This window comes from Gavialis gangeticus, unplaced genomic scaffold (genome assembly GCF_001723915.1).
Source record: "Gavialis gangeticus isolate Ggan-Ray unplaced genomic scaffold, GavGan_comp1, whole genome shotgun sequence".
Classification (NCBI taxonomy): Eukaryota; Metazoa; Chordata; order Crocodylia; family Gavialidae; genus Gavialis; species Gavialis gangeticus.
In genome coordinates, this window is record NW_017729025.1 from 134,372,412 (window position 1) to 134,397,315 (window position 24,904).

General features: G+C 38.2%; 1 protein-coding gene across 1 annotated transcript in view; it reads left to right on the forward strand.

The window, feature by feature from the left end:
- The window catches only part of SBF2 (SET binding factor 2), a 584,661-nt gene that overhangs the window by 252,334 nt on the left and 307,423 nt on the right, over nt 1-24,904 (forward strand). Inside the window, exons 4-6 of the mRNA XM_019519970.1 lie at nt 13,962-14,078; nt 16,366-16,476; nt 22,170-22,275. Coding sequence (XP_019375515.1) covers nt 13,962-14,078; nt 16,366-16,476; nt 22,170-22,275 — 334 coding nt within the window. The remainder of the gene's footprint in view (nt 1-13,961; nt 14,079-16,365; nt 16,477-22,169; nt 22,276-24,904) is intronic.

Sequence of the window (24,904 nt, forward strand, 5' to 3'; positions counted from 1 at the left end):
TGAACCAATCTTGGTGACAGTAAGTGGAGTATCGAATTTATTCAGTGCATGCTTTGTGAATAACATTCTTCAATTCCTCTCAGTGTGCCTGAATGTCGAAAGAGGCTGCTGTGCCCTGTTGCTGCCTTTCCTCTGAGACGGAATGGCATTAGCTTGTGCATCAAGGATCGCTCCCTTGAGGAACAACCACTCTTCCTGACCTCCCCTCCCCCCCCTTTGGGTCATGGTTCCTTAGGGCATCACCGACAAGTCTCCTGAGCTTGTCAAAGTCAGATTTCCTGAAGTTGAGAACTTCTGTATTGTTGACTGTCTTGCCAGCTTTACGGCAGATGGTGAAGGTGATCAGCACATGGTCACTGTCACCCAGCTTCCCATCAATTGTTAGGTTGCCGATTAGGTCGTCCACGGTTGCCAGTACCAGGTCGAGCGGTGGTTTCCCTCTCGTTGGCCCGTTGACCTCTTGTGTCAGATAGAGGTCATCCACAAATGAGAGGAAGCTTTGCAACAGCTTGGATTTAGCTGAGCACTCTTCCCATGAGATAGCTGGGTAGTTGAAGTCTCCCATGACAGCCATGGACCTGGAGCATGCGGCTTCAGTTAATTCCCTGGCGAACTCCTGGTCAAGCTCTTGACTTTGGGTGGGAGGTCTGTAGTAGACTCTTGACACAGTCCTGACTGCTACTGCCAAGGAAGACAAGCTCGTCCTCATGGGTGACTTCAGCATAAGAGCTTGGTGACTCTGAACTCTGGAGCAGCACCATTGGGAAAGAGGGGGGTGGGGAAAGTCAAATTCTGTGATATCCTCTTCCTCAGCGAATGTGCAGAGCATGACTTGCTCATCATGAATACTATCTTTAGACAGAATAACTAATATAAGACCACTTGAAAACATTCACGTTCCAATCACTGGCATGTTCTTGAATATGTTATTGTCAGAGCTTGTGATTGTACCAATGTCCATATCACCCAAGTCCTAAGAGTTATGAAAAACATGATTTTCCTTTCCAAAAAAAGGTGTAGCCACCTCCTCCTCCTTTCAGTTGGCCTTCATCTGCCCAGAGGGTCTCGCTTAAGACAGCTATATCAATATCATATCTTGCAAGATCATTAACAAATTAATTAACTGAATACAAAATGCAGTGGCAGGCATCCTGATGTCATTTTTTTCCCTCTCCATGTATTGGCTTTGTTAGGTTCAGCAGCCTGTTGTAACACATTGTATGAAGAACAGAACTGACAATAAAAAGTTTGTGTGAGGGTTTGCCTGGCCATAGGTGTCTGGGCCTGCAGCAGGGCCCTAGGAGTGACCTGGGGTTTAGCAAGGTGGGAGCACTGATTACCCAAGTATTGGGTTGGGGTCTGGGCCAGAAGGGTTGGGGAGTGTGGGCAGTAAGTTCCAGGCCAGCTGACAGGGGGATCTCAGTGGCATAGTCCAAGAAATAAGCCAGAACCTGAAACTGGGGGTCAGAGCGCCAGTACTGAGTTCCAGGGGAGATCCAAGATCAGGGTTAGGAAAAGCCAAAGCTGAGTCAGGGACAGGGAGAACCAGAGAGAGTGTGAATGTGAGGCTTGCTGGAACAGGCTGAGGTTGTGTGAAGGCATGCCAGCAGCCTGAGGTTGCAGGAGTGCTTATAAGGGGTGAGTGGCACCTTCAGCAGCCAGTTCAGTGGCAGAGAATTGGGGCAGTCTCATTAGCCAAGAATCAGGGGCAGGTGTAGGTAAAAAGGTGCTTGGCTTAGCTGGGCATGCCTGATCGGAGCCCCTGACAATCTGCTCATTAAAACGGCTCTGCAATTTTAGCTCCATTTTGGTCTCCTGAGTACTGTGGAGATCAGGTACTTACAGTGATTAAGGTAGTATTTTTAACCACTACACTGACAAGCAAACAACAAAAAGAGCCTTATATTATTTTAAAGGTATTTATGTTATAGGGAAGGTTTTTTCTTGCCACTTGTAAGTTGACATTTGAAACTGAATTGTCACCTATGACTCTACATTTGTGTTCTAAATTAAACAAAGTGCATTGAAGGGAAGCAGTCATTGCACAGCTATTTGGTGTTCAACCTTGTATGTGTACCAAAATGTTGTTGCTTGGCTCATGTAGAGCATTGAATACACAGTGGAATATTAGTTGCAACATAGTTTACAATTGCTGCACATCACGAGTTCTTAAATTAAGGCTCTGTGTACAGTATATATTTATAGATTTCCAGTGGTAGTTAACATAAGCCTGTAATATCACCATAGATAATTTGGCAGAGGCACTAAAGTTTGTGAGCTGTATGAGTAACTTTGAGCTAACCTTTGTAGATTTTTTTTCCTGGGCCCATATATCATTGAAATGTGTATGAAAAACAATTTATACTGTGAATGCCAGTTTTAAGAGAAGTTGTGGTCTCTTGACTTAGAAAACCATTTGTTTTATTAACCTTTGCATTGTTATTATTAAAATTAACCTTTGCCTTATATCCTTTATATCTTAACCCAAAACTGTAAGAACTAGTATCTCATTAAGATAGATACTTGTTACTTGATACAGTACAGTAAAGCACATAGTGGTTTTACTTAGCACATCATAATACATTTATGGGTTTAAGGCCAAAAAGGACTTTAATGGTCCCCTACTCTGACCTTCTGCAAAGCACTGTTGAATCTTTTCTAATAATTTCTGCACTGTGCTCATAACTTCTATTTAAGTTATAGCTATAAAATATGCAGCAAAGGACAGCCAGGTTTGAACTAGAGAACAAGTGATGGAGCATTTACCACATTGTTAAGTTAGTAGTCTCAAGGGGTACTTAATCTCACTATTAACATTTTGTAGTTGAGTTACTGACTAGACTACTGAATTTGTCTAGTTTTAGTGTCCAGACAATAGAGCTCATTAACTTGTTTACCAGATGGATGGGCTGGTTACATTCCAAAAACTTTTCACCATTCAGCCTTCTGTAGACTAGGACTACATTGGCACTTACAGAGTGTTTAGGAAATGTTGTAGAATTAATATATTTAGTTTTCTGAATTTTTAATAAACTTGATCAACAGTGGTTTCATGTTTTCTTTCAGGAGTAATTTTATATTTTCTTTAAAAAATATTGAGTACCATTGGTATCAGAATAGGTGCCCAGGATCCATTTCCCCATCATTCCTGCTGCTGCTGTTGCTGGGATCACTGGGCTCCCACTCCCGTCTCTAGCTTCTACTTTCTGCCAGTGTCTTTGGGGGTGGGCCAGCACTTAGAAGTATGTGGCTCCTGACTGCTTAGAAGTTGGATAGTCTTATTCTAATTTATTCTTTTGCGCAACATAAAGTCCAATGTTTTGAAGTAGTGCACAGTATATGTACCTGCTGAGACATGTTAATTTGAAGCAAGAAGCACTAGAACAACTGCCATTGCAGATACATGCAGAAAATAAACTTTTTTTTTTTTTATATAAATTGCATTGGCAAAATTGCTTGTGATCTCACCGTAGATGAACCTATGACTTCATTGGCTGGTGGTTATTCAGTGTGAGCAATCATCATATAATTTAGCTTTATTAAACTCCTTTTAGGGTGAAAATATGACATTCTTAACCATGTGTGAATCTAGGATTTTGAAAAGGGGTGAGAAAACGGTATGGTGCATGTAATACAAGACAGTTTTTTTCCAGGTAAAAAGTAATCGGAAGCTTTATTAATACTCTAGGGTCCTAGGGCTCTAAAGTTCAGTTTTACATCAAAGCAAAAAAAAAAACTTTGTTGAAATGTGCATTTCTTTGCTGTATCATGCCTTATTTATTAATAACAGAACAAACTAGGCGAAATAGTCAAAAGATACTGTTTCTTTAGTCCTGCAGTTATTATGATTGAACGTATTGTATACTTATTTTAGATACTTAAAGCAAAGCCAAGCCTTCTTGAGCATCTCGACTGTGCATCTATTGCTTCACTAAAAGTTATTTCTACACCTGAGTTTATGTTCACCTGAGTTAATGTTTCCATGCTTGAGTTGATAGTTTTAGCTAGGGTTAAAAGCATTCTGTAAGGCTATGAAATAGGAGTTGTGTGACCAGAAGTAGCTAACAGACAGCAACATTGCAGAACAAACCAGAAGAAGAAAGGAAAGAGAGTCTTTAACACATTTAGACTGAAGAAGTGAGAAGGAATTGGGTAGATTATAATAAGCCATGAAGTCAAGTGACTCCTTCACTGCTGCCTGAATAGAAATGCTGCTGCTACTGCCAGGCGGTTGGTTTTAAACTTTATATGGACCAGGAGTCAAAGGTGGGGGATGAGGTGCAGCTGCACCATTGTACAACCCCCGATCTTCTCAAATAAGGATTTTGCTTATCATCTGTTCTTTTTCCGCTTCTAGGGCTATAAATAGGCATTGTTTTTGGAGTGGGATCAGGTGTGCCGAGAGATGTCCCAGCATAGTTAATCTACTTCGATGGTATCTACAAACGTTGCTGGGGCCTGATCCTATGGGGCAGTGGCCCTGGGTGTCATGCCTCATGTTGTGTGTCCCCCTGCTTGCAGGCCCATGCCTTGAGAATTCCCTGCTGGGGATTCCTGCTGCTCCTGTAGCTGCCATGCCTCAACTTGGAGTGTGCGTCTCTAAACAGGGGACCTCCATCATGTACACTAAGCAAACAAACATCCTCTCAGTAAAGTCCCCAAACTACTTTTGGTCACGGCAACTTTCTCAGGGTACAACAAGGGGCTAGAATGTTTGTTTGCTTACAGCTGCCATAAAAATTGTTATGGTGGCACAAGGGCAGCATCTGTTTGCACCCTAACAGACTGGGTGAAAGAGAGTGTAGTGCTCTTGGATCTCTCTGTATTTGTGAAAGATAGTAACTTGGCAGAAGGAGTGATTAAGATTATAGCTTTGCCAATTTGTGGTACTGTTCCAGAATGCATGCACTGTTAATACTTTACATGAAAAGTAGGTTAAAAGTCATGTGTTTGAAATGATTATCCACTTAGTCTGCTGACTTCTAATAATATTTGTTTGTCAGAAACCTTGGTTGTAATGTGACTAGTTTTTTTAGGGGTATTTCCCTAGTTGCTTTATTAAATTGAAACAATGTTAATAATATTCTTATTAAATAAATTATTTATTATGTGTATAGCAGGGTAGTGTTGTCTGCTAGGTTTTTAAACATTAAAATAAGTCATTTGAATTGTTTTCTTTTCAAGACTTACAGGTGGAATGAAATTAACATAGAACATTAAAAAAAATCAAATGTCATTTTCTTTACTTTGATAACATGCTAATCCATACAAGTTTCTGTGTTTTTTTGCTAGTAGAGCAGCATAAACCGGCATTTTAAGTACTTTTTTTCCAATTGTATGACTGAACATAAATTGTAGGGTAGCCATAATTTGATGCTTTTAAAGTTTAAATTACTAATTGCTGTTTAGATTACTTCATATAATATTTTTTTGCTTGGAGGACATTAATTTCTAACTATTTATTTCCTGTCAGGGTATTTTAAACAAGTCCTCTTGCACTTGAATATTGTAATCTACTGTGGTAGAAAAATTTCCCCATGTCTGCATTACACAGGGCAAGAATATATTCACATCTATTATATATGTTACTGATAAAAGGGAAGAACATGACTGTTTGTTGAGTTGTAAATCATTACCTTTTTTGATGTGATAGGAGATATGCACATAGGTGGGCAGAATAAAATATATGCAGTCCTGCATCTTTGTTTTCATGGTAAAAATCAGTATGTGTTAGTCCAGCAGGTGGCAGTCACTTTTTTTTTCTCTGTCAGGTGTTGTACTTTAATATGAAGCAGTGCACATAATTATCCCTTAGATTAAATAAAATGAGATCAATTATTTTATGCTACAATATTTAGATTTTTTAGGCTGTTTTGAATAACTGAGTATGGATACAACATGTTGAATTCTGGTTAAATAAGAGAAGGTGTAAAACAGACATGAACTGATCAATTTTACAGGACATCTCAAGGCCTTACCTCACTGGCATATAAAAACCATAGTATTTTCTCATATTTCTATCTTCTTTTAAAGAGAAATAGGAACTGTTTGTTCTGCTTGTAAACATTTGGAATTGATCAGCTTTATCCTTGCTCTAAAATTACTAAAAGAAAAATAAATGCATATTGCTGTAGGTTTCATTGTATGGCGCTGTGCCTGCACATGATTAACTCTTGCTCCTCAATCATTGTTTCTATGAAAACAATGTCAAAAGTTCCACTGATTTCTTTGATATATATAATTTCCCCTTGTTAACTGAACCCATGTTCAGCAAGTGCTGTTTTCTGTCCTGTAAGACATCGGTCACTGGTTTCTTATCTTGTCATGGCATATCAAGAATAAGATACTTCTGTAAGCTAAACATTAAAAGCTTGACACAGACTTGTTAAATAAGAGAGAAGTGCTTTTTTCTTTGCAGCGTTTTTATCAGTCCAGTTGTGGCATTTATGTATCAGATATTTTGAAACACTGCTTTAAAAGGTATTTTAAAGTTTATTCAGAATATAGTCAGTTTTCAAATTATAATGTCTTCTTTAAATGGATGATATGAAAATATACATCCACAGTGAGTTATGTATCTTGGTGCTTCTTAAGAAGGTTTGTAGCTCTTCTATTCAGAAGGAACACTAGCAGCACTGTATATAGGCAGCACAAAGCAACAACGTTTTATATTAAGATTGAGATTTAAAGTAGTTCCAAAACAGTGGTTCTGTATTCTAGTCAGGAGGTACTAAAAGGAAGAACTGCCTGAGTATGAATAGTTTGAACCCATATTTTGGTATGGATGATCTGTAGGAATACCAAGAGATCACACTTTTCTTATGATCAAACATGACCCATTTCACCTTAGAATTTCAGCAAGATTCCCACAATTAGTAAGACTTGCTAAAACTGGAGAGAAAAAAGCATTTTTCCCCAATTATAACATTTATGAAGTGCATTAAAATGTGTTCCTGCACTTAGCATTAAGGTTCACTTTCTTTTTTATTGCTGTAATTGTTATTTACCCATTTTATTTGGATACATGCATCAGTGTAAAGGAGCCATACATTGTGTCGAGCAAAATGAAACTAACTGTATTCCTGCCACCCAAAAAAAATGATATCCAGACTCCTCCTTTAGTACAGCAGTAATGACTGGAATTACTGGGACAGTGATAGATATTGATATTAATGAAGAACATGCCAGCTGTAGAAAGCTGCTGTTTCGGGCTGTCAAACTGAAAGGAAGTAGCTTGCCTCCTCCTCATAATGAAGATAGTAGAGTGACATCTGTCTAGAAGAATACTGTTTCAGAGGCACGACGAAAAAATAGTATAGGAGAGGCACATAAAACAGAAAAGCAGCACATTTTCTACTCTTTAAATAATATCGAATCATATATTTTGTCAAAGAATGCAAGGAATGTCAGAAATGAAGAGGACTTAGTGTTTTGTTTGGTATTGATTAGCACTCATGACAAAATCTTTTGAAAGAATACTACTTTTTACTACTGGTGGACTTCTTTGTAATTGCTTATACAAAGTGCTATTTGGCTCCCAGAATTTATATGGATGTATCTATTTCTTTATCAAAATATTAGCATTGTATAGATTTAATGAGATTTTTCAGCAAATTATACATTTTTTTTGTAAAGACATTCATATAGTTTCCAAATTCACGAGGGTTGCAGCTAAACTTTCTTTTGTCGGTTACAAAACAGTTTACTTTTCTGGTAGATGTTTGACAATAAATCTTCTGTTCTTCCCTGAAACAATGGGCTAAAGACCAATTTTATCAGATACAAGGAATTTTCCCTTGTAATAATCAGTCTTATTGTCTGTGAGGTATTAACAGGAAACCTTTAATATGATGCCCTTTAATATGTACAATTAAAATGCATGACTCTGACAGAAAGTTTTATTGATAGGAAATGGTGCATTTGTTTTGGGAAAGTAGCCATTTCTTATATCTCTGGGTGCAGGTAGAATTTTTAAAAAAATCTTTAAGTTAGTTAAATGTTGCTAAAATGTTTAGCATTTTTATCCCCTAAATCAAGAACAGTCATAGTCCCAATTAAAACGACATTCTCACCTCTTCAGGGCACAGTGTACTTTACTTTCTCAGCTTTTACCTGAACATCAATACACTTTAAGATAGGGGCATCAAAGATGTGGCCCATGGGCTGGATTTGGCCCATGGAGCCACATCATCTGGCCCCTGGTGCTGGCTCCATGTGGGACCAGCCTGGGACCCCCCTGAATGTGAGCTCTGCTGTCCCCAGCCCCTGATTCAGCCAGACTGGCACATGGCACCCACTCCAGCTGGTCCAGGTTGGGCACTGTGTGCAGTGCAGCTCAGCTCCTGGAGAAGGCACCCCTACAGTGCTGTCCCAGACCAACCAGAGTAGGCTCTGCATCCAGCATGTGGGGCGGGGGGATGGGACTTTGTTTGTCCGGAAAGGTCCATGGGTCTGATGTGGCCTGTAGGAGCAGGCCTACATCATCCATTTGGCCCATGAGACCAGTCCCGGACCCACAGGGGCAGATATGATGTGGCAGTATAAAGATATCAAGTTAATTTTAACTGACCTGTTTTGGGTATTGGATGTAGTTAGCATGGGAAGCACTGAGAAGCAAGGTTAAGATTAGCACTAACCAAGCTACTTCACATACATCAGCTAGCTTGGTTAGAGCTCGCTCGCATATCTCCATGCTTCACATTATGGGGTATAAATATTTCCTAAAGTTTGATGACCAGGTGTACTTGTAATCATGGAAAAGAAATTACTTGCTTTTCCTTGAGTTTATTAATTCTAAAGTCTGTTGAAGCCAGCTGCTGTAGTTGAGTTAACTGTTACAGTGGCATTTGAAGAGAGTAACTAAGGCTCAGATAGATTGTTAGAAGCTTTTTTAAAAGTCTGAGACCTTGAATTACACTTGCAGCCAAGTAGGGAGCCCAGGCATCTTTTGCAATGTGTTCCTTTTGGTAAGCCTTACTAAGCGGATGAGTGACCCAGTGCCATCTACTGGGCTTCCTACAGGTATGTTCAGTATTCACCTTGGCCTGCATGCATGCAGGAGTCAACTAGCCCAGCTCACTTCAGTGTTCATAGTTCTATGTTACAGACCCTCATACTGTGCATATTCTTCTGCTATATATGTTTTGTGGTCGGATTTCTAGGTGGATACCTGAAGGGGGGGGGAGAGTAGTGCAGTTGCACCCACCACCCTCTGATTTCTGCTCCACCCGAAGTTTAAAACCAACTGCCTGGTAGGTCTGTGCAAACAGGGAAGTATTCGATTCAGATTCGGAAGACAGTGATTCGATTTGGAGATTCGGATCACTGTTCCGAATCAATTTGACTGAATCAGCTTTGGAAGATTCAGCATTGACTCGATGATTCAGATCGGCTGGGGAGAGGCAGGCACAGCCAGGTGGCTGTGGCTCCGGGGCCATGTGGCAGAGCCTCCACCTCGCAGCCCCCGCTCCCCAATCTCCAACCCCAATGGATGCCCCGCCCGTCCTCAGCCTCCTGGCACTTTAAAAAAAAAAAAAGAAAAGAAAAGAAAAGAAAAAAGCCCTGCACTTACTGGCTCTGGCAGAGGGGATTGGGGCCTCTGAGAGCTCGTGGCAGAGTCTCACCCCCCCGCAGTGTGGTACAGTGGGAATTCTTCAGAGACTCCTATGTGGAAATATCTTTAGCCAGCTAATTCTGTGTAATGTAATAAGTACATTTAGCTAATGCACTTCTGACTTTAAACTTTCCTTATTTTGTATGTTCCCAGTCGAGGGAAAGCCATGGATCCAGTGAATTATTTCTCTTGTTTGTGGGTAAATTGTTTTTGCAGCAGGACAGATGTACAAGACTGCAAATGAATTTTAGAAGCTATTTATGAAGGACAGAATGAGGAAGACTCTGGTAGAAACTTATTTATGGCAGAGCAGGCACCTATGCGAAATACCATTATTAGTGTAGATTCTTCATGTATAGACTTACATATCTTTTGCAGGAGACCTAGGCCTTTTTGGTGGGATACTCATAGTTATCATCACTTCCTAGACCTGGGATGATTAACTGTGGCTAATCATAAGGAAATAAAACTTCATAGAGGTCTCTGTGGAGGTTGCCTTCATCCACCAGCACCAGATCATTCAATACAGAGAGGATCTACCTGTACAGAATAAAGTTGTATTTGTCCTCTGGAATTTGGCTACCCCAGACATCCAGTGGTATTGGCAAGTCTGCTGTTGAGATGTAGGGTTCTACAAGGTAGTTGACTGATTGATCTAGATGTGATGAAAGTAAAAGTTTTGTCTGAAATAATAGCTGGCTTTCAAAGAATGAAGTTCCCAGTCTCTCTGACACCACTGATGGCCCATGTGCCCATTATGTGCTCACCAGTAGGAGCAACTGATTATGTCAGTTGGATGGGATACAACAATTGACATGCAGAAGCAGGTTCATAAATGCCAGTGTGGGATACCCTGGCAAGCTCCATGATGCCAGGATGCTGAGGAGATTTGGCACCCACCTGTTAGCAAAATCAGGAATATTTTTTGCCTCCTAATGACATAAGTATGAACTGGGTGTTTGTGCACACTTTTACTCTGGGGGATACTACTCACCATGTCTGAATTTCAGGGCCCTTGGTGCGGGGGGCTTCAGTTGCATTTCTTACAATTGCAGACTGGTGTTTAAATGCATTTGGCAGGATGAAGCAAGATAGCACTGCCTACAAAATGGATTGAATGCCAATGTGAATAATGACATCCGTTTGATGTACTGTATCTTGCAAAGTATCTGCAAGGCTAAAACAGTATTTAAGAATAAATTGAATCCCGTGCTCCAAGCTTCAGTGGGCAATCCCTGTAGTTGTCGAAGCAGGTATGAAATGCTGCTCCTGTTCTTTCCTTGGATAGAGTATGTTATCTGTGTTGCACACAGACACACAGGTTGCAGAGGTTGCTTATGAATGGAGTAGAGGATGTTTATTTGCTTCAGTTCATGAATTGTCAGTTACCCCACCAGTGCTTGCATGGGCTGCAGGATGCAGGAGAAAAGGGGATATGATGGGCACAGGCCATTAACCTACTAGTAGAGATAGATATATCACTGGTTATGGAGCTGACTGCTGCCTCTGCTTCTAGCTGTGTTCATCAGCTGTATCATCAACAAATGATCTTGATGCTACTGCTTCTGCTATCCTACAAGAAGTATTTTTAGCAGTCTTTCTCCTGCCATATGACATGCTTTTCTTTTCTTCTGGTATTCCAGATGGACATAATTTTTGTAGGCCATATCCCCAAATTTCTCATCCGTCTGCTTTCCTTTTCCCCCAACTGAAGGACAGACCAACATAGTAATTTGTGGGAGTGTTGTCTCAGCTGAGGTGGAAGGGCCTGCCAAGAGAATAAAAGAGCATATTTCTTATTTTGTTAAATGTCTTGTGTTGTAGGTCATAACTGCTAATATTTTGGAATGCTTTACTGTTCGTCTGCTCTCCTGTTCAGAAGTGTCTACTAAATTTGCTAACACACAGTGAGAAGAATTATACGTAATATTACAAAATTCTAAAGAAAATTACTGCCTGCCTTATGTGAGATAGGAATCTGGATAAGGACTCTATTACCAAGCTTGGGTATATCATTGTTTCAGGCAGAGAAAACTGTTAGAATATTATTCTGCTACATGTACCAGGGTAGAAAAAGCAAGTACTTTTCCAGGCCAATGGAAGAATCCCATCTGTTTATGCTAAAAGAGATTTTTTCAGTGTCTGGTTACTGAGCAGTGTATCGCTAAAAAGAGGGCCTAGTGTGCTAGAGCTGTTTTTTAAATTATCTTCAATCGTCACTTGTCAGGAACAGAGGGAAATTTGGTTTACATTAACTGAATGCTTAATGGAGTAGATTCTGACTCCTTAATACCCCTTGCTCAAAACTGGAGAGTGCTGCAAATGAGCATAATGACTTGGACATGCTCTGAGGACCACTTTTTATAGCCTTTGAGATCTGTAATCTCTGAATTCTCTGGCAGTGTTTAATACTAAAACAGTTTAAATCTATATCATTATATCAAAGTAACCAAATTACAAAAGAAAGTAATATTTGTAAAGAGATGCATTCATGCTTTTTAAGCTGGTAGCCTTTTTATATTTTAAGGTAATTTTGAAAGAGTTATAGTTTTAATATTTTTTCTACTCAGCATTCCACTTGGATTTTTATGTGTTTTGAGGATGGAGAGAAAAGGACCAAGTAAATGTGGCTTCCACTTTCAACTGAAGTTGATTGTACCCCCATTGCAGTCAATATTGTCCACAGTAATAATTTTATTAATCAGAACCCAGCAACCCATTCCTTTTAAAACTATACAAACAAAAATGGGTTATGGTATTTGCAAATCTTTGGACCCACTCCGTGGTTCTGCATGTCTTTCTCTCTAAATGATAGGTCCTCAGAAAATGGATCCAGGATGCAAGTCATCTAACGGAGCTGAGGCTTTGATCTCTACTATCCATACCTGGGACTGAGAATCTACTGTGGTCTTATCCACAGCTCTGTGCCCCACTTTCTCTGGAAAATAAGCTTGCCCTTTTGTTCACTACAGCAGTGTTTCCCAACATTTTCCAGCCCAAGGCACACATTAATCATAATTTTCCATGGCACATCTGTTAAGCCATTCCCCATCCTCATACCTGTTGGAGCTCATTGCCATGGCAAAATTCCTGTTAATTTCTGATGGCATACTTTTGTGCCAAGGCACAATGATTAGGAAACACTGCACTGCAGTGTTATATTTCATAGTTGTGGTGTCTCCAGTCCAACCTTTCTATATGGTCTGCTCCCAATATTCTGCACAGGCCACTGCTTCTGGTGTTGGTGTTGCCAAATGGCGTGGGGTGCGTTGTGGTGATACATAGTCGTGAAAGGCAGTGACCACCATGTTCAGGTTGTGGGAAGTACCAAGTTCAATAGAAGGTTGCATTGTTGGACCTGTCATTCCATCCTGTCGTGAAATTTAGGGTTGTCAGGTGCTTGTTATGTTCTTTACACAGCTCTGCAGAGCACTGAATGCCTGCATCTACTCTTCTTTTAGAGGTGTGTTGCAAAGGTGGATATTTCTGATGGTCCTGTTGACTTCTGACTTCAGCTTTACTTATGCTGAAAGTTAACCGGAGCTATGGTGAATTCCTCAGGCCAGCTAGCGACATATTGGTATATTGAACCTCTTCAGGCTGTTTGGCAAAGTGAAACTAGGCCTGTAAAGTAGATGTACAGCAACAGATACTAATAGATCCATGTGTGATGCTGTTGCTTTCTACAAATTAAGTTTAAGAAAACTTTGTGGTTAGTGACTTTAGACTACTGACATTCACTTGCAGTGTGTGCATAACAGTGCAGTTACAAAGCACCTGTACAAAGTCATTTCAGTGTCTCTAAACTGCTACTATACAAGGTTTATAAAACTAGAGTAGAGAAAGTACTCTTAATTTGGCATTCTAATTTGTCTGTATTGAATAGACTTAAGTCCTGCTCCTGCAAGTGACCTTAATCTCTGCATTGGTGCTTCCATCTATAGGTAGTGGGGTTTTTTGGGGGGGGAGGTCTTTTTTCTTTTAAACAGAAATAAATGTTTAATTATTTTTTCCATAGTTTGAAAGTATTATATTTCTTAGAGGATAAAAATTATTTTCCTTCATGACAAGTTTAAGTCAGTAATTTCAGACTTTTTCATAATTACATCAATAGTGCATCCGTTCACCTTGTATATTTTAAAAACTTTTGGGACACAAGAGCAGTTAAAAATGTGTGTGTTTGGGTGTGTGATTGATTAAAAGATACAATGTAATATGCAAGTTTTCCATTCACAAGTTACCTTGATCTTTTGAAGTTCTAAAAATATTATATTTTTGTAAGAAAACTAACTTTATTTAGAAGAAATACGTATTTCTGTTCATTAATCTCAGTGTATCTGTTTTCAAGGGAACAAAAGAAACTGAAGGTGAAGAAGAGGAGTCTGGTTTAATTCAGCCTGCTGAAGTATTTGCTCCCAAAAGCCTGGTGTTGGTGTCCAGACTAGATTATCCAGAAATTTTCAGGGTAAAGAACTCCCAGCTGTCATTTATAATATGTGTCAGTGGACAAACCTGTTTTTAATGAGCAGCAGTGACATGTAGTTTTGATTTAAAACATCTTAGCATTGGTTTGGGAATTTACCAGCACAAGCGGAGTTAGACTGAGCTAAATAAAAATCAGTGTCTAAGAGACTGAGTGCCCCTGTAGATTAATATAGTGCCCTTGTACTCATGGAGGCCTAGTTTTAAATGTACACAGACCACGAGAGAGAGGTTTACTGGGTTCAGCGAAATGCACAGTGAAAAAAAAATCATCACAACAAAACCACAACTATTTAGGTGAAATTCATGTGTTTAAAATATATGAAGAATGAGACAAGTATTGAAGATGTTTTTTTCACCTCCATAAAAAGTGAGTAAATTAGTGCTTTTCCGGGTGGCATTAAGCTAGATAAAGGGATTTAAAATCTCGTATTGCTTCTAGGAAACAATATGGCTGCTGTGATATAAATAGAATATTTGAATATCCATCAGGCCCATGCCACTTTCAGTTGTTTAATAAATTATAATAAAAAATAATATACATTAGAAATGCAAGGATAATTCACTCAATAGTAACTTGTGTCATAGTATTGAAATTACTTGTAACCAGGTAGTGCCTAAAATATACCATACTTTCTCACATACACACTCCCTTGACTAGAATATATGCCTTATTTTTGAAAGGCAAAATGAAGAAGAAAAGATTTTTCCAGAGTTATGGCTGCCTAGAGTAGGGGAAGAGCCTAATCTTCAGTTGACTCACCCTCCCTGTCCTGTTAGACTAAAGCTGAACATCTAGACGCTGCTGAAGACTGGTCTCTGTGGGTGGATGTCTGATTCTGAAAAGAGCTAGAGTCTCCAAAGCTGTGAAATGGCAAAAGTGAGACCTGGAACAACTAAGAGACAGCAACATTTCCTGGAGAAAAGTTAGCTTGATTAGTGGAACATCAAACCATTAAAAAGGAGAGGCAGGTATTCATACCTGTGAAGTAAAGAACAGTGAGCCGTTAAGTCAATTGACTCCCTCAGCTGCTTGAATAGTAATGCAACAGGTGCTGCACTATGGAGCAGGAATCAAAGCAGGGTACTTCTATCTAGGTCAGGAAATCAGCTTCCTGCTTAATACATGCACACCAATTGTGGGGGGCGTGATTTTTTGGGAACAAAGATCATATTTTATGTAAAGTAATATGGTAGATCTAGTTTTCAGAATTTTCATATTGTAGCAGCTAAGGTAAAGAGCATCAGGGATGGTTACTCAGAAGTATAATTTACCTTTGCTTCTTTTTCTCTAACACTTTTGAGAAGCCAACTATGTTATTATGTAACGTGAAAATAGGTTTGGCAAAACAGATAAACCTGTGACCACTCATTAATGGAAACTGCAATGATGTGAAACAAATAATGCTAAAATTCAGAGGCATAACTTGAAATTGTGTTGGGGTGGAGATAGGGAAGCAAACACTTACTTTCTGGCACAGGGACCACTTCAGTTGTGGTGGTAGTGTGGGCTGTGGCTGTCCCCTCTGCACAAGCTCCCTGAACACAGCCTGCTGTGAGAATAGCAACATGGGCTCCCTAGGAGCACCATTAGGGCACTCTCTCTGAATTGGTACCCAGGTCTCTTGTCCTGCTTGTCTACTCATGTTACACAGTTAAAATATTAACACTATTTATTTTTAAATGATCTTTTTATTCAAGTAACAAAAATAAATTGTCAAGGGAGGGAAAGTATCTTCAGATGATATTGAAATAATAATATAACATTTTAGGCATCAACTCTTCATCTGGGCACACTAACGTGGACCACTGTTTTAATATGAGTTATCACTGACTTGGGTGATACTTTGCATAAACATTGAGGCTTACCTTCAGAAAACTCAATGCAGAATCAGGTTCACAGGATGGAAATATTGGTGAAATTGTATTATTATAATGTTGGATTTTTTAAACTTAATTTTGAAATAAGAGCTTGATTAAGCAAAGGAACATAGAATAAATAATTAAACAAGGAAACAGAATAAATATTGTGTTCCCTTTAAAAATGTACATGCTAGAGTTTGTGGAGACCAACAGGAATTCAAGGGCACTTTGTTATATGTCTACACATGTCTTCTACTTCAATTTTTTTTTCTCTACTGGAATGTATACTTAAGAATATTAAGATTAAGGACTAGCGTATTATAAAAATACCAGTGTATATTTTTTTAGTAATTATCAGTGATTGCCTTCTCTGAATAGTGATTATATATTTTCATTTAACTTTCTAGGCTTGTCTTGGCTTGATCTATACCGTGTATGTGGACAGCCTGAGTGTGTCGTTGGAGAGTCTCATTGCAAATCTCTGTTCATGCTTTGTCCCTGCTGCGGGAGGGTCTCAGGTAAATGGATAAAAGGGTATTTTTCCAGTTAATTTAATTTATGAAGAAAACAAAAACTAAATTCTTTAAATATTTTTATTGAAAAAAGGATCATAGTTCAGCTGAGTCTTGTCCCTATGGCCTGTTTTCTAAAGATAGCAAAAATTCCATTCCTGGATAAGGTCAGAGGGTTAATTTTGTCACTGGATTTGTCTTTACAAGGCATCGTAACAAATCAAGTCATTTGTATAAGTTGTTTTTTTTTTTTAAATCCTATGTATTCAGAATTGATTTTAAAATATTTTTATGGGGCTCTTTGTCTACAATAGTCATATGCCATACTCTTTCATTCCTTTTATTCTGTAGTGGCAGTAGTTTAGGATTTCATTGGCATTTTAAGATCATTGATGTGATGTTGATAATTATTCCAGACTCCTAATTTTTTTTAAGTTAAATTAGTAACCTTACACATTTTTATTTATTTCCATTTATCAAATGAAATGTAGGGACCCAAGATTAACCATATATTAAAAAGAACAGAATAAACAAAGGGTTTCTCATAAATATATCCATCTTACATGGTTCTCTCCTGCAAGCCTTGAAAAAATACCATATCCATTATAATTCTTGTCTATATAGCAGGAATGTACTATGCAATGATCTATCATAAGAGAAGTTTGCAATAACAATGTAAAAAATTAGTCAATCGTAACATATGGTGAACTTAGAAATTAAATACAGGGGAAAATAGCATATTCTGCCAATATGGCTGCTTCTGACCTTTCAGTGCACAAACTACTGAATATCAACTTGACAAGAAGAAAAAAACATTTCTCGAGTATTGAACTACAAGCAGCTCCAGTGCTATAAAAAACATTGATTGAATGTATTATAGGCAGAAATCAGGTTTATAGTCTTCTGGTATCTGATATTTTAACCACTAGAATGTACAGTAACTGCTGACACACAGAAACAAAAATCACTCATTTTTGTAAAAAGATTACCTAAATAGTATAAGCTAATAAGAGTCATGAATAATCATTTTAATGGTTCTAATTTCATTGGTGATATTTGGGATATTTATTTTAAGGAGTTTGGACTCATTTGTTAATATATATATTTAAGTGAGGAGAAATTAAATTTTACATTCTTACTTATTTCGGTATTTTGTAGACCTAGAATCCTGGAGTTCATACAAACTACTTATATACCATATTTACTCAAATACAAGATGTGTTTTTCCCCCCAATCATCATTGGGGGAAAAAGCCCCTTGCCTTATCACATACAAAGAAATCTAATTAAATATATTATTTATCGTTAACCTGCTACAAAAAGCAGCATATGCTTAGTAATGGAAACTAACTATGAAGCTGATTAGTAGCAGCCAGCACTGAGCGTGACTGTAAAACTCATGGCCCTTAAATGTGTGGCAAACATCACTAAATGGGGCCCTGAGCAATTAACCCAGAATTTCTCTGTTGGCCTCTCTCTCAGCTTGTTGCATATGATTAGTGTGGCCTTACCCTCCATGAGATGGAGCTGGACAGGTTGCCCTGCACCTCATCTAAATCTAAAGTTTTGGAGGATCCCAATGCCGATGACAAGAACCCCTGGTTTTAGTCATGAGTGGGGGGCTAATAGCATATGGATCCTTTGTGTGGGGTATTTGGAGTACACTCATACATTGAGCAGTGCTGAGGTGGGTCACTATGGGTTGAAACGCTGTTGACTCTGGTGGGGTCCAAGCCAATGAACTATACAGTCAATCATGAGCCTTTTGACTTTGGACTAATGTCATGCATAGTTTGTAGGTACAAAAGAAGTTGTGGGGGCAGAAGGCAAGGGGTTACTTGTCCCCCCAGATTTTTTTTTCCTCCTGTAGCAGTTGGAGTGGGAGAAATTCAAGGTAGATCTCTAATAATTAGATCTGCTATGTGGAAAATTATAATACATTTATAATTTTTCCATATATAAAATCTAATTATTTGGGGGGTCATCATATATTCGAGTATATATGGTATATGATCTAATGTAACCTCATTCAATAATATTTACTACATTCACTATGCTTTTTGAGCTAGTGGCAAATTACAAGAAGTTTAGTAGTAGCACAGAAAGACTATTTCAAATAAAGCAATACACCTTTGAAATCTTTTCTTCCTTTTGAATTGTTTTCTCTCTGTGCTAGCTTAACTGTTATATGCAGGAGATAGGAGTATTGTGCAGCTTGAGCTGGTTCTTATATTTGGCTCAGAAAATAGTGAGACTTGTCATCATTTTCAGTGCATCTTTCAGGGTGCAAAGCTAGGTGGGTTTGTTCATTTGTGTAAATGAGTCACCTTGAAAACGAGTCTCCAAAATTACAATTCAAAATAGTTAAATTGAATTTAATATAGTCGTCTGTGTATATTCTTTCTTCTTCTATCAGTTTTCAGTCTTCTTGAAACCCTTTATGTTTCCACTTAAGGCTTGTTTTGATCCCCACCCCGTTTTGTAGGCATTATTTGTTAAATAGGAAAAGTATCAGTCAGCTAGCTTAACAGATGAAAGCATCTTTGTTGCTGTGACATGCTCCCTCTTCCTTTAACTCAGAGTAGTAGATAGTTGCACTTACATAACATCCTTTGTTTCTGATAGGGGCAAGAAACTAGGCCAAGGATTTCTCGAGGAGCCCAAACTGTGCTAGGTTGTACAGATAACTAACATTACAGTAACCTATGTGAGCTAATATTTATATATTTACTTGTTTAATTCTTGCCATAGGAAAAACATGTTTGGAAGAATAGTAGATACTTACTATAAATAGGAAAGTTTGCAAGATCTCATCAATATTTGTTCACAATCCTTTTAACATTGGGTCAGTCAGAAGACTATAGACAGTGGGCACTTGTACATGTGACAAAATTGGCCTTTTAAGTGGTTTAACTGCCCTTTTTATCATTTTAATGGTGTCACTGTTTATAGTTACAGCAGCATATTACATTTTAATTTTGTCACACTGTACACATGTGGTGGTGTATTTCGCTTTAAATAACTCGGTTATGTAGAAAATAAAACACATCCAATGTATTTTAGTTTGCTACATAACAAATTCCAGCAATACATCTGGAAAAGGCACTGGGGACGGTGCATTGGGTGCTGGAAGCCCAGGAATACTGAGGGAAGGCTTGGCAGGCTTCCAGAGCCCTGTGCACCATCCTGCTGCCTTCTCTCGCCTCCAGCACACCCAGCTGCTCTCCTCTCACCTTCCCGCATTGCCCCAGAGGAAAGGTAGCCAATTTCTGAGTGGTCCTAGGCAGCGGGAAGGGGCTGCTCGGCCCATCAGCAGCTCACCCCCCCAGCCGCGGTAGACATAGGCAGGCTCCAGGAGGAGAAACAAGGGATCGGGCCCCTCGCCACTTCTTTTTATTTTTTTTTTTTTTGTCAGCAGAGCCTGCCCACATGAGCTGCTGTGGGGGGGCCCAGTCCTTCCCTCTGCAGCAGCAGTGCCCCCCAGGACTGCTCAGGCGAGGTGCTAGCAGGCAGGTGCTGCCCAGGGGGGCCCTGGCAGCAAGGATAGAAGGACCACGCCTGCTGGCAGCCTGCCCCTCCGCTGCAGGAGAGGTGGGTAGGCTCTGGAGGGGAAAAAAAGGATCAGGCCCCTTGTCACTTTTTTTTTGTGGCGGAGCCTGCCTGCGGCTGGGGTTGGTGAGCTGCCAGCAGGCCATCACTCTTCCGTAACAGTGAGAGAAGTCCCTAAATTGAAATGGTGAGTTTTTAATTGACACAATTAAGAAACCACCGTGTCAGTTTAGGGAGCACTGAACCCCTGTCACGTGTACAAATGCCCAATGACTGGTAAGAGTCCACACCCGGCAGATTCCTTCCTTGTCTGCTTTTCCTTCCTGACGTCTTCACTTATATCTTTGTTTCAACACTGCTAATTAGCAGTTTCCCCTTCAGACAGGTAAAATATCAATTTCTTTGAAGTAAGAATGCCAAATTGGAGGCCAAACAAATGTTGTTAGTTTTCTGGCAAGTATCTTCCACGCGATTAATACTTTTAGATTTTGGACATTAGGGGTAGCCCTCTAATATTTTGAGAACAAGGTAAAGAAATTTCAGAAATATTTGAGCACAGGTAAAAAAAAAAAAAAAAAAAAAAAAAAAAAGCTGACCCACCAATTAGTTTATCTGTAGAGTTTACATTTATGAAATGCAAACACATTCCACATCTACGAAGTTTAATAACATTTTTAGTGCTAATAAAATCTCTAGAAAAGTGGAGTTAGCCATATATAAAATTTTAACTCTGGAATTATTAGGTTTAATATAGTAGCTGTGAATATCAGACTAAAAAAGTAGGTTAACATAATATGAATCTTGTGTCAGACATAATGATATGTTTCTTGGAAATGGCCTGTAACTAATGCAGTCCATTTTTAGTTACCAGAGGGATACCAGTAAATGAAATCTCTGCTAAGCTGTTGAGGTCAGAATCATGTCCTTACTCCAGTTTGTTTATTTTTCTAGATTTAAAATTAATTATATTGTCTGTTTTAACTGAAATAAAGTATATTGCTGATAGGGAAACAGGTATAGTTCTGATAATTGTTTGCAAACTGAAAGAATAATTCAAAACAGAACACTCTTTCAGATGTATTTTATCTGTAGTCTGATGAAAACAGCCTGATGTAAGGATATTATATTTTGAGTTTTCACATTTTCAGCTGTATGTGCATTGCTGAATTAATTGAATCTGGAATTATACTGTTATGAAGATCTAAATTATAACATAGAAAGGATGTTGGGCGTAAAATATTTCTTATTATGACACCAACCATCTTTTCATGTGGAAAGATCAATGGTATGAATTAATATAAGAAAAACTGAAAAAATATACATTATTCATTATAATTAGAACAGAGCCATAAAGATTAGCGGATCTTCTACTGAAACTTTTTTTTAATCACAATTTAAAAAAACATCTCTAAGTTATGTATTATGGTAGTTAACTTAGCTAATATTTAAAATTCATAATTTCATAACCTGTAATTTCAACAAATTTCACAACCTAATGACCCTGAACTCAGTTTTTTTCCCTGTTTCCTAGTAACAAAACATCGTATTCTGCTGTTAGCGTGTTTTTAACCATTTTTCTGTTCTTTACAGTTTTTTAGAATATATTCTAGTAAACACCTTTTCAATTGGGTTGAAATCCTTAAAGGGAATCAATTCATAATTATTTAAACTATTCAATTAAAATCCCTTTAAAGGAGGTTGTGGTCACAATGTATATTCAGGCTGTCATTCTATAGTCCTTTTTTTTTTTTCTTTTACTATTTTGTGTATTAGAATTCAGCTATCTATCCAAGCCATTTGACTTGTTTAAATATGTAAAGTTTATCAACATAAACTAAAAAAAATATTCATTTTAGTAAATGAAGCTGGAAGAATTATATCCAAATGATGCTATAGTTATTGATGATAATAGTAAGTTGAGTGGAGGGGTTAATGCTGATCAGTGGCTTGCCTGATTGAGTGGCTCTCCTTCTGGAGATGCTTAGGACCTAAGTGTTGTCTCATTAAACTTGCTGCCTACCATCCTATGCAGCAAACTTTAATTACCTACATATTGATATATAAAATATATAAATAGCAATAACACTTTATACTCCATGCTTTCTCTGAATAAAAGAGTTCATTCTGTATTAACAATGTTTCTATCTACAGAAACTGTTTTCTTTGGGAGCAGGAGACAGACAACTGATACAAACTCCTTTACACGATAGTCTTCCTGTTACAGGGACAAGCGTGGCTCTTCTCTTTCAACAATTGGGTATGTCTTTTCTTGATTTGATTATAGTCATTTACTAAAAGCTACAGTGTGGCCTCCCCTGTAATTCAGTCACGCTAGGTCATATATAAAAAAAAGACTGCATTGTAACATGTATTTGTTTTCAGTGGAAAGAAATAGCTAGTAATGTTTTTTTTCTGTTTATCTGACTTATGTATAAACTGTTTCTTTGCATCCTGTTTTTGGAATTTATCTCCAGCATTACGCAATATCTGCAACTATTGTAGATGGAACGAAGTCTGGTCTACATTACATTACAAGTGAATCCTATAGAGTGTGTTCTTGGCTATGGACCCAACCATGTACCTAGCAAAGGAGAGAGAAATTATGAAATAAATGTAATTTAAAATGAATTAAAAAGACACGTTACACTAACATAAATAGCTAAGTAGAATACATAATATTTCTCTAACACAGCCCTTGTCAAATACTAATTTCTTAGTTACTGTAGTAATAGCTGAGGGTAGCCGGCCCATTTTCTTCACTCAGGTTCCAAACTGAAAAACAAAGACTGCTACGGCTTTCAACAGTGATCCTAACTTCCTCAGTAAGCCAGTCCTAGTTCTGACCCATTCTCGTTATTTCCCTCTTCTGTTTATGAAGCTACTTTGAAACTCCAGCCTGTAGGTAGATGGGCTTGTGAGATGGGAGGAGGGAACTACTCTCTACATTTTAGCCTCAGGGTAAGTAATAATGAAAAGACCTGTGGGTACATGTGACTAGTAACTCACCCATGTAAATAGATAATAAAAATAAACATGAATAGCTTTTACTGAGAAGGAGCAAGAAAAGTCTGAAAATGTAAGGAAATCAGCCTGTAATAACTAGCTTCTTGGGATCTACCACAAAAAGGGAAAAATGTGTAGGACGATACAGTCTGAATGGAATCCTGCAGGGAAATCTGCCCGCAGAGAGAACTTTTAATTATTGCTTCTCAGAAAAAATAATATCCTAAAGGAAGCTGTAGTCATCCTGTGCTCAGTTTTAGCAAAAAATGTGTCGGTTAATGCTTAGTAAGGACAATAGCTAGTTATGTTCTTTTTCAGTCTGGAGCTGACCATTCTGTCTTGTATTCAGGTGGGGATTTAAGAATTAGAACAGCTTTATATTTATGTACCAGATTTTGCTGCTGAAGTCTTAGTTCAAGGAGATTTTTTTCATCATATAAAATCCGAGTGTGAAAAACCTTTTTCCAAACTTATTTACTGGACTTGTTTTTTATGATAAAACTTGATGTGTCATGGTTCAAAAAGGGCTGCTTATGCCCTTCCTGTTCTAATGTCAGTGATAATGGACAATTTAGTGTACACTAAATAAGTAGACCCTTTGTGATGGGAACCAAGTTTACTGAAGATGTTTAGTGTACTCTGTCATAGCCGATTCCTCATTCTGCTTCTGTTACAGATTGCTTTCAAATGTTAAAATAAACCGTACTTTTGCGGGAATGAAAGACTGGAAAAATATGACCCAAGTTCTCAGCCAGCACGAATGCTCCTCAAGCCACAGAAAATACATGTAAGTGGTTGGAGTTGGAAAACTGGCTACAATCAGGTCACAATATTGATAAACAGAAATAAAAATGGTTATCATCTGAGGCCATAGTCAAGAATGGCTTTAATGGATTCCATTTTTCAGAAAGAAGCCTCACTTAACATATCCATGGACAAATTATTCCATCTAAAACTCCTTTTGCGTAATTCACCTGTTTAATATGTGGCTATGACTTAAAACCCCAGAAAGAGATACTATGTGATGTCAGGCCATTATATTAGGTAAGAAGCTCAGAGGGAACAAATAGAGCTTATGTAACAGAAAGTGAAATACAAAGTAGAGATACTACTATGTGTAGTACTAGCTCCAACTCTAACAGATTGAACTGTTTCCCTGATATTATTGAGTAGCCATCATTACACTGTCATTTGTTGATGGTGGAAGTATAGTTTAAACTGAAAACATTGTCTATATAACCATGAAGTCATTGCTAGTCATTGGGCTAGCCAAGGGCTTTTAGACCTTATTGGGTAATGCATCAACTTTGAATCTCTTTCTGGTTACTTAGAGTAGAATCAGTAAAGTGGCTCAAGTATGAATTCATTGCTGAACAATAATTCTAAGAGGTTTTTCTGATTAATGTAGATTTTCTACTGAACTGTAATGAGGATAATGTTAAAGATTATTCTGAGGCAATATCTTTTTTCTGGGAACTGTAGTAAGGTTGTTTGTAACTCAGAGTTTCTAAAGCATCATAAAAATAACATTTCCACTGGTGAGTGAAATAGATATACTATTTAGCATTCACTAGTTCTGCTGGCAATTGATCTCCCCTAACAAATTCATATCGCATAATTCTGTGTCATGTGAAAAAGAGAATAAGGACAATAAAATACATGTATCTGAAAAGAATCAATGTACCAAACCAGGTTGAATCCAAGACAAGTGTTTATATGAGAGAATGGACATGTGCACCCAAGGACATGTGCATTTGAAAGATGGAACTGTGTAGGAGAAAAGACTACTGGCCTCGTGATGGAGTTCCAGGAGTTTGAATGAACTGACAGAGCTATTTTTTTCCCTTCTTCAATCTAGTTAGGATTATAGGTTGCTTACAAAT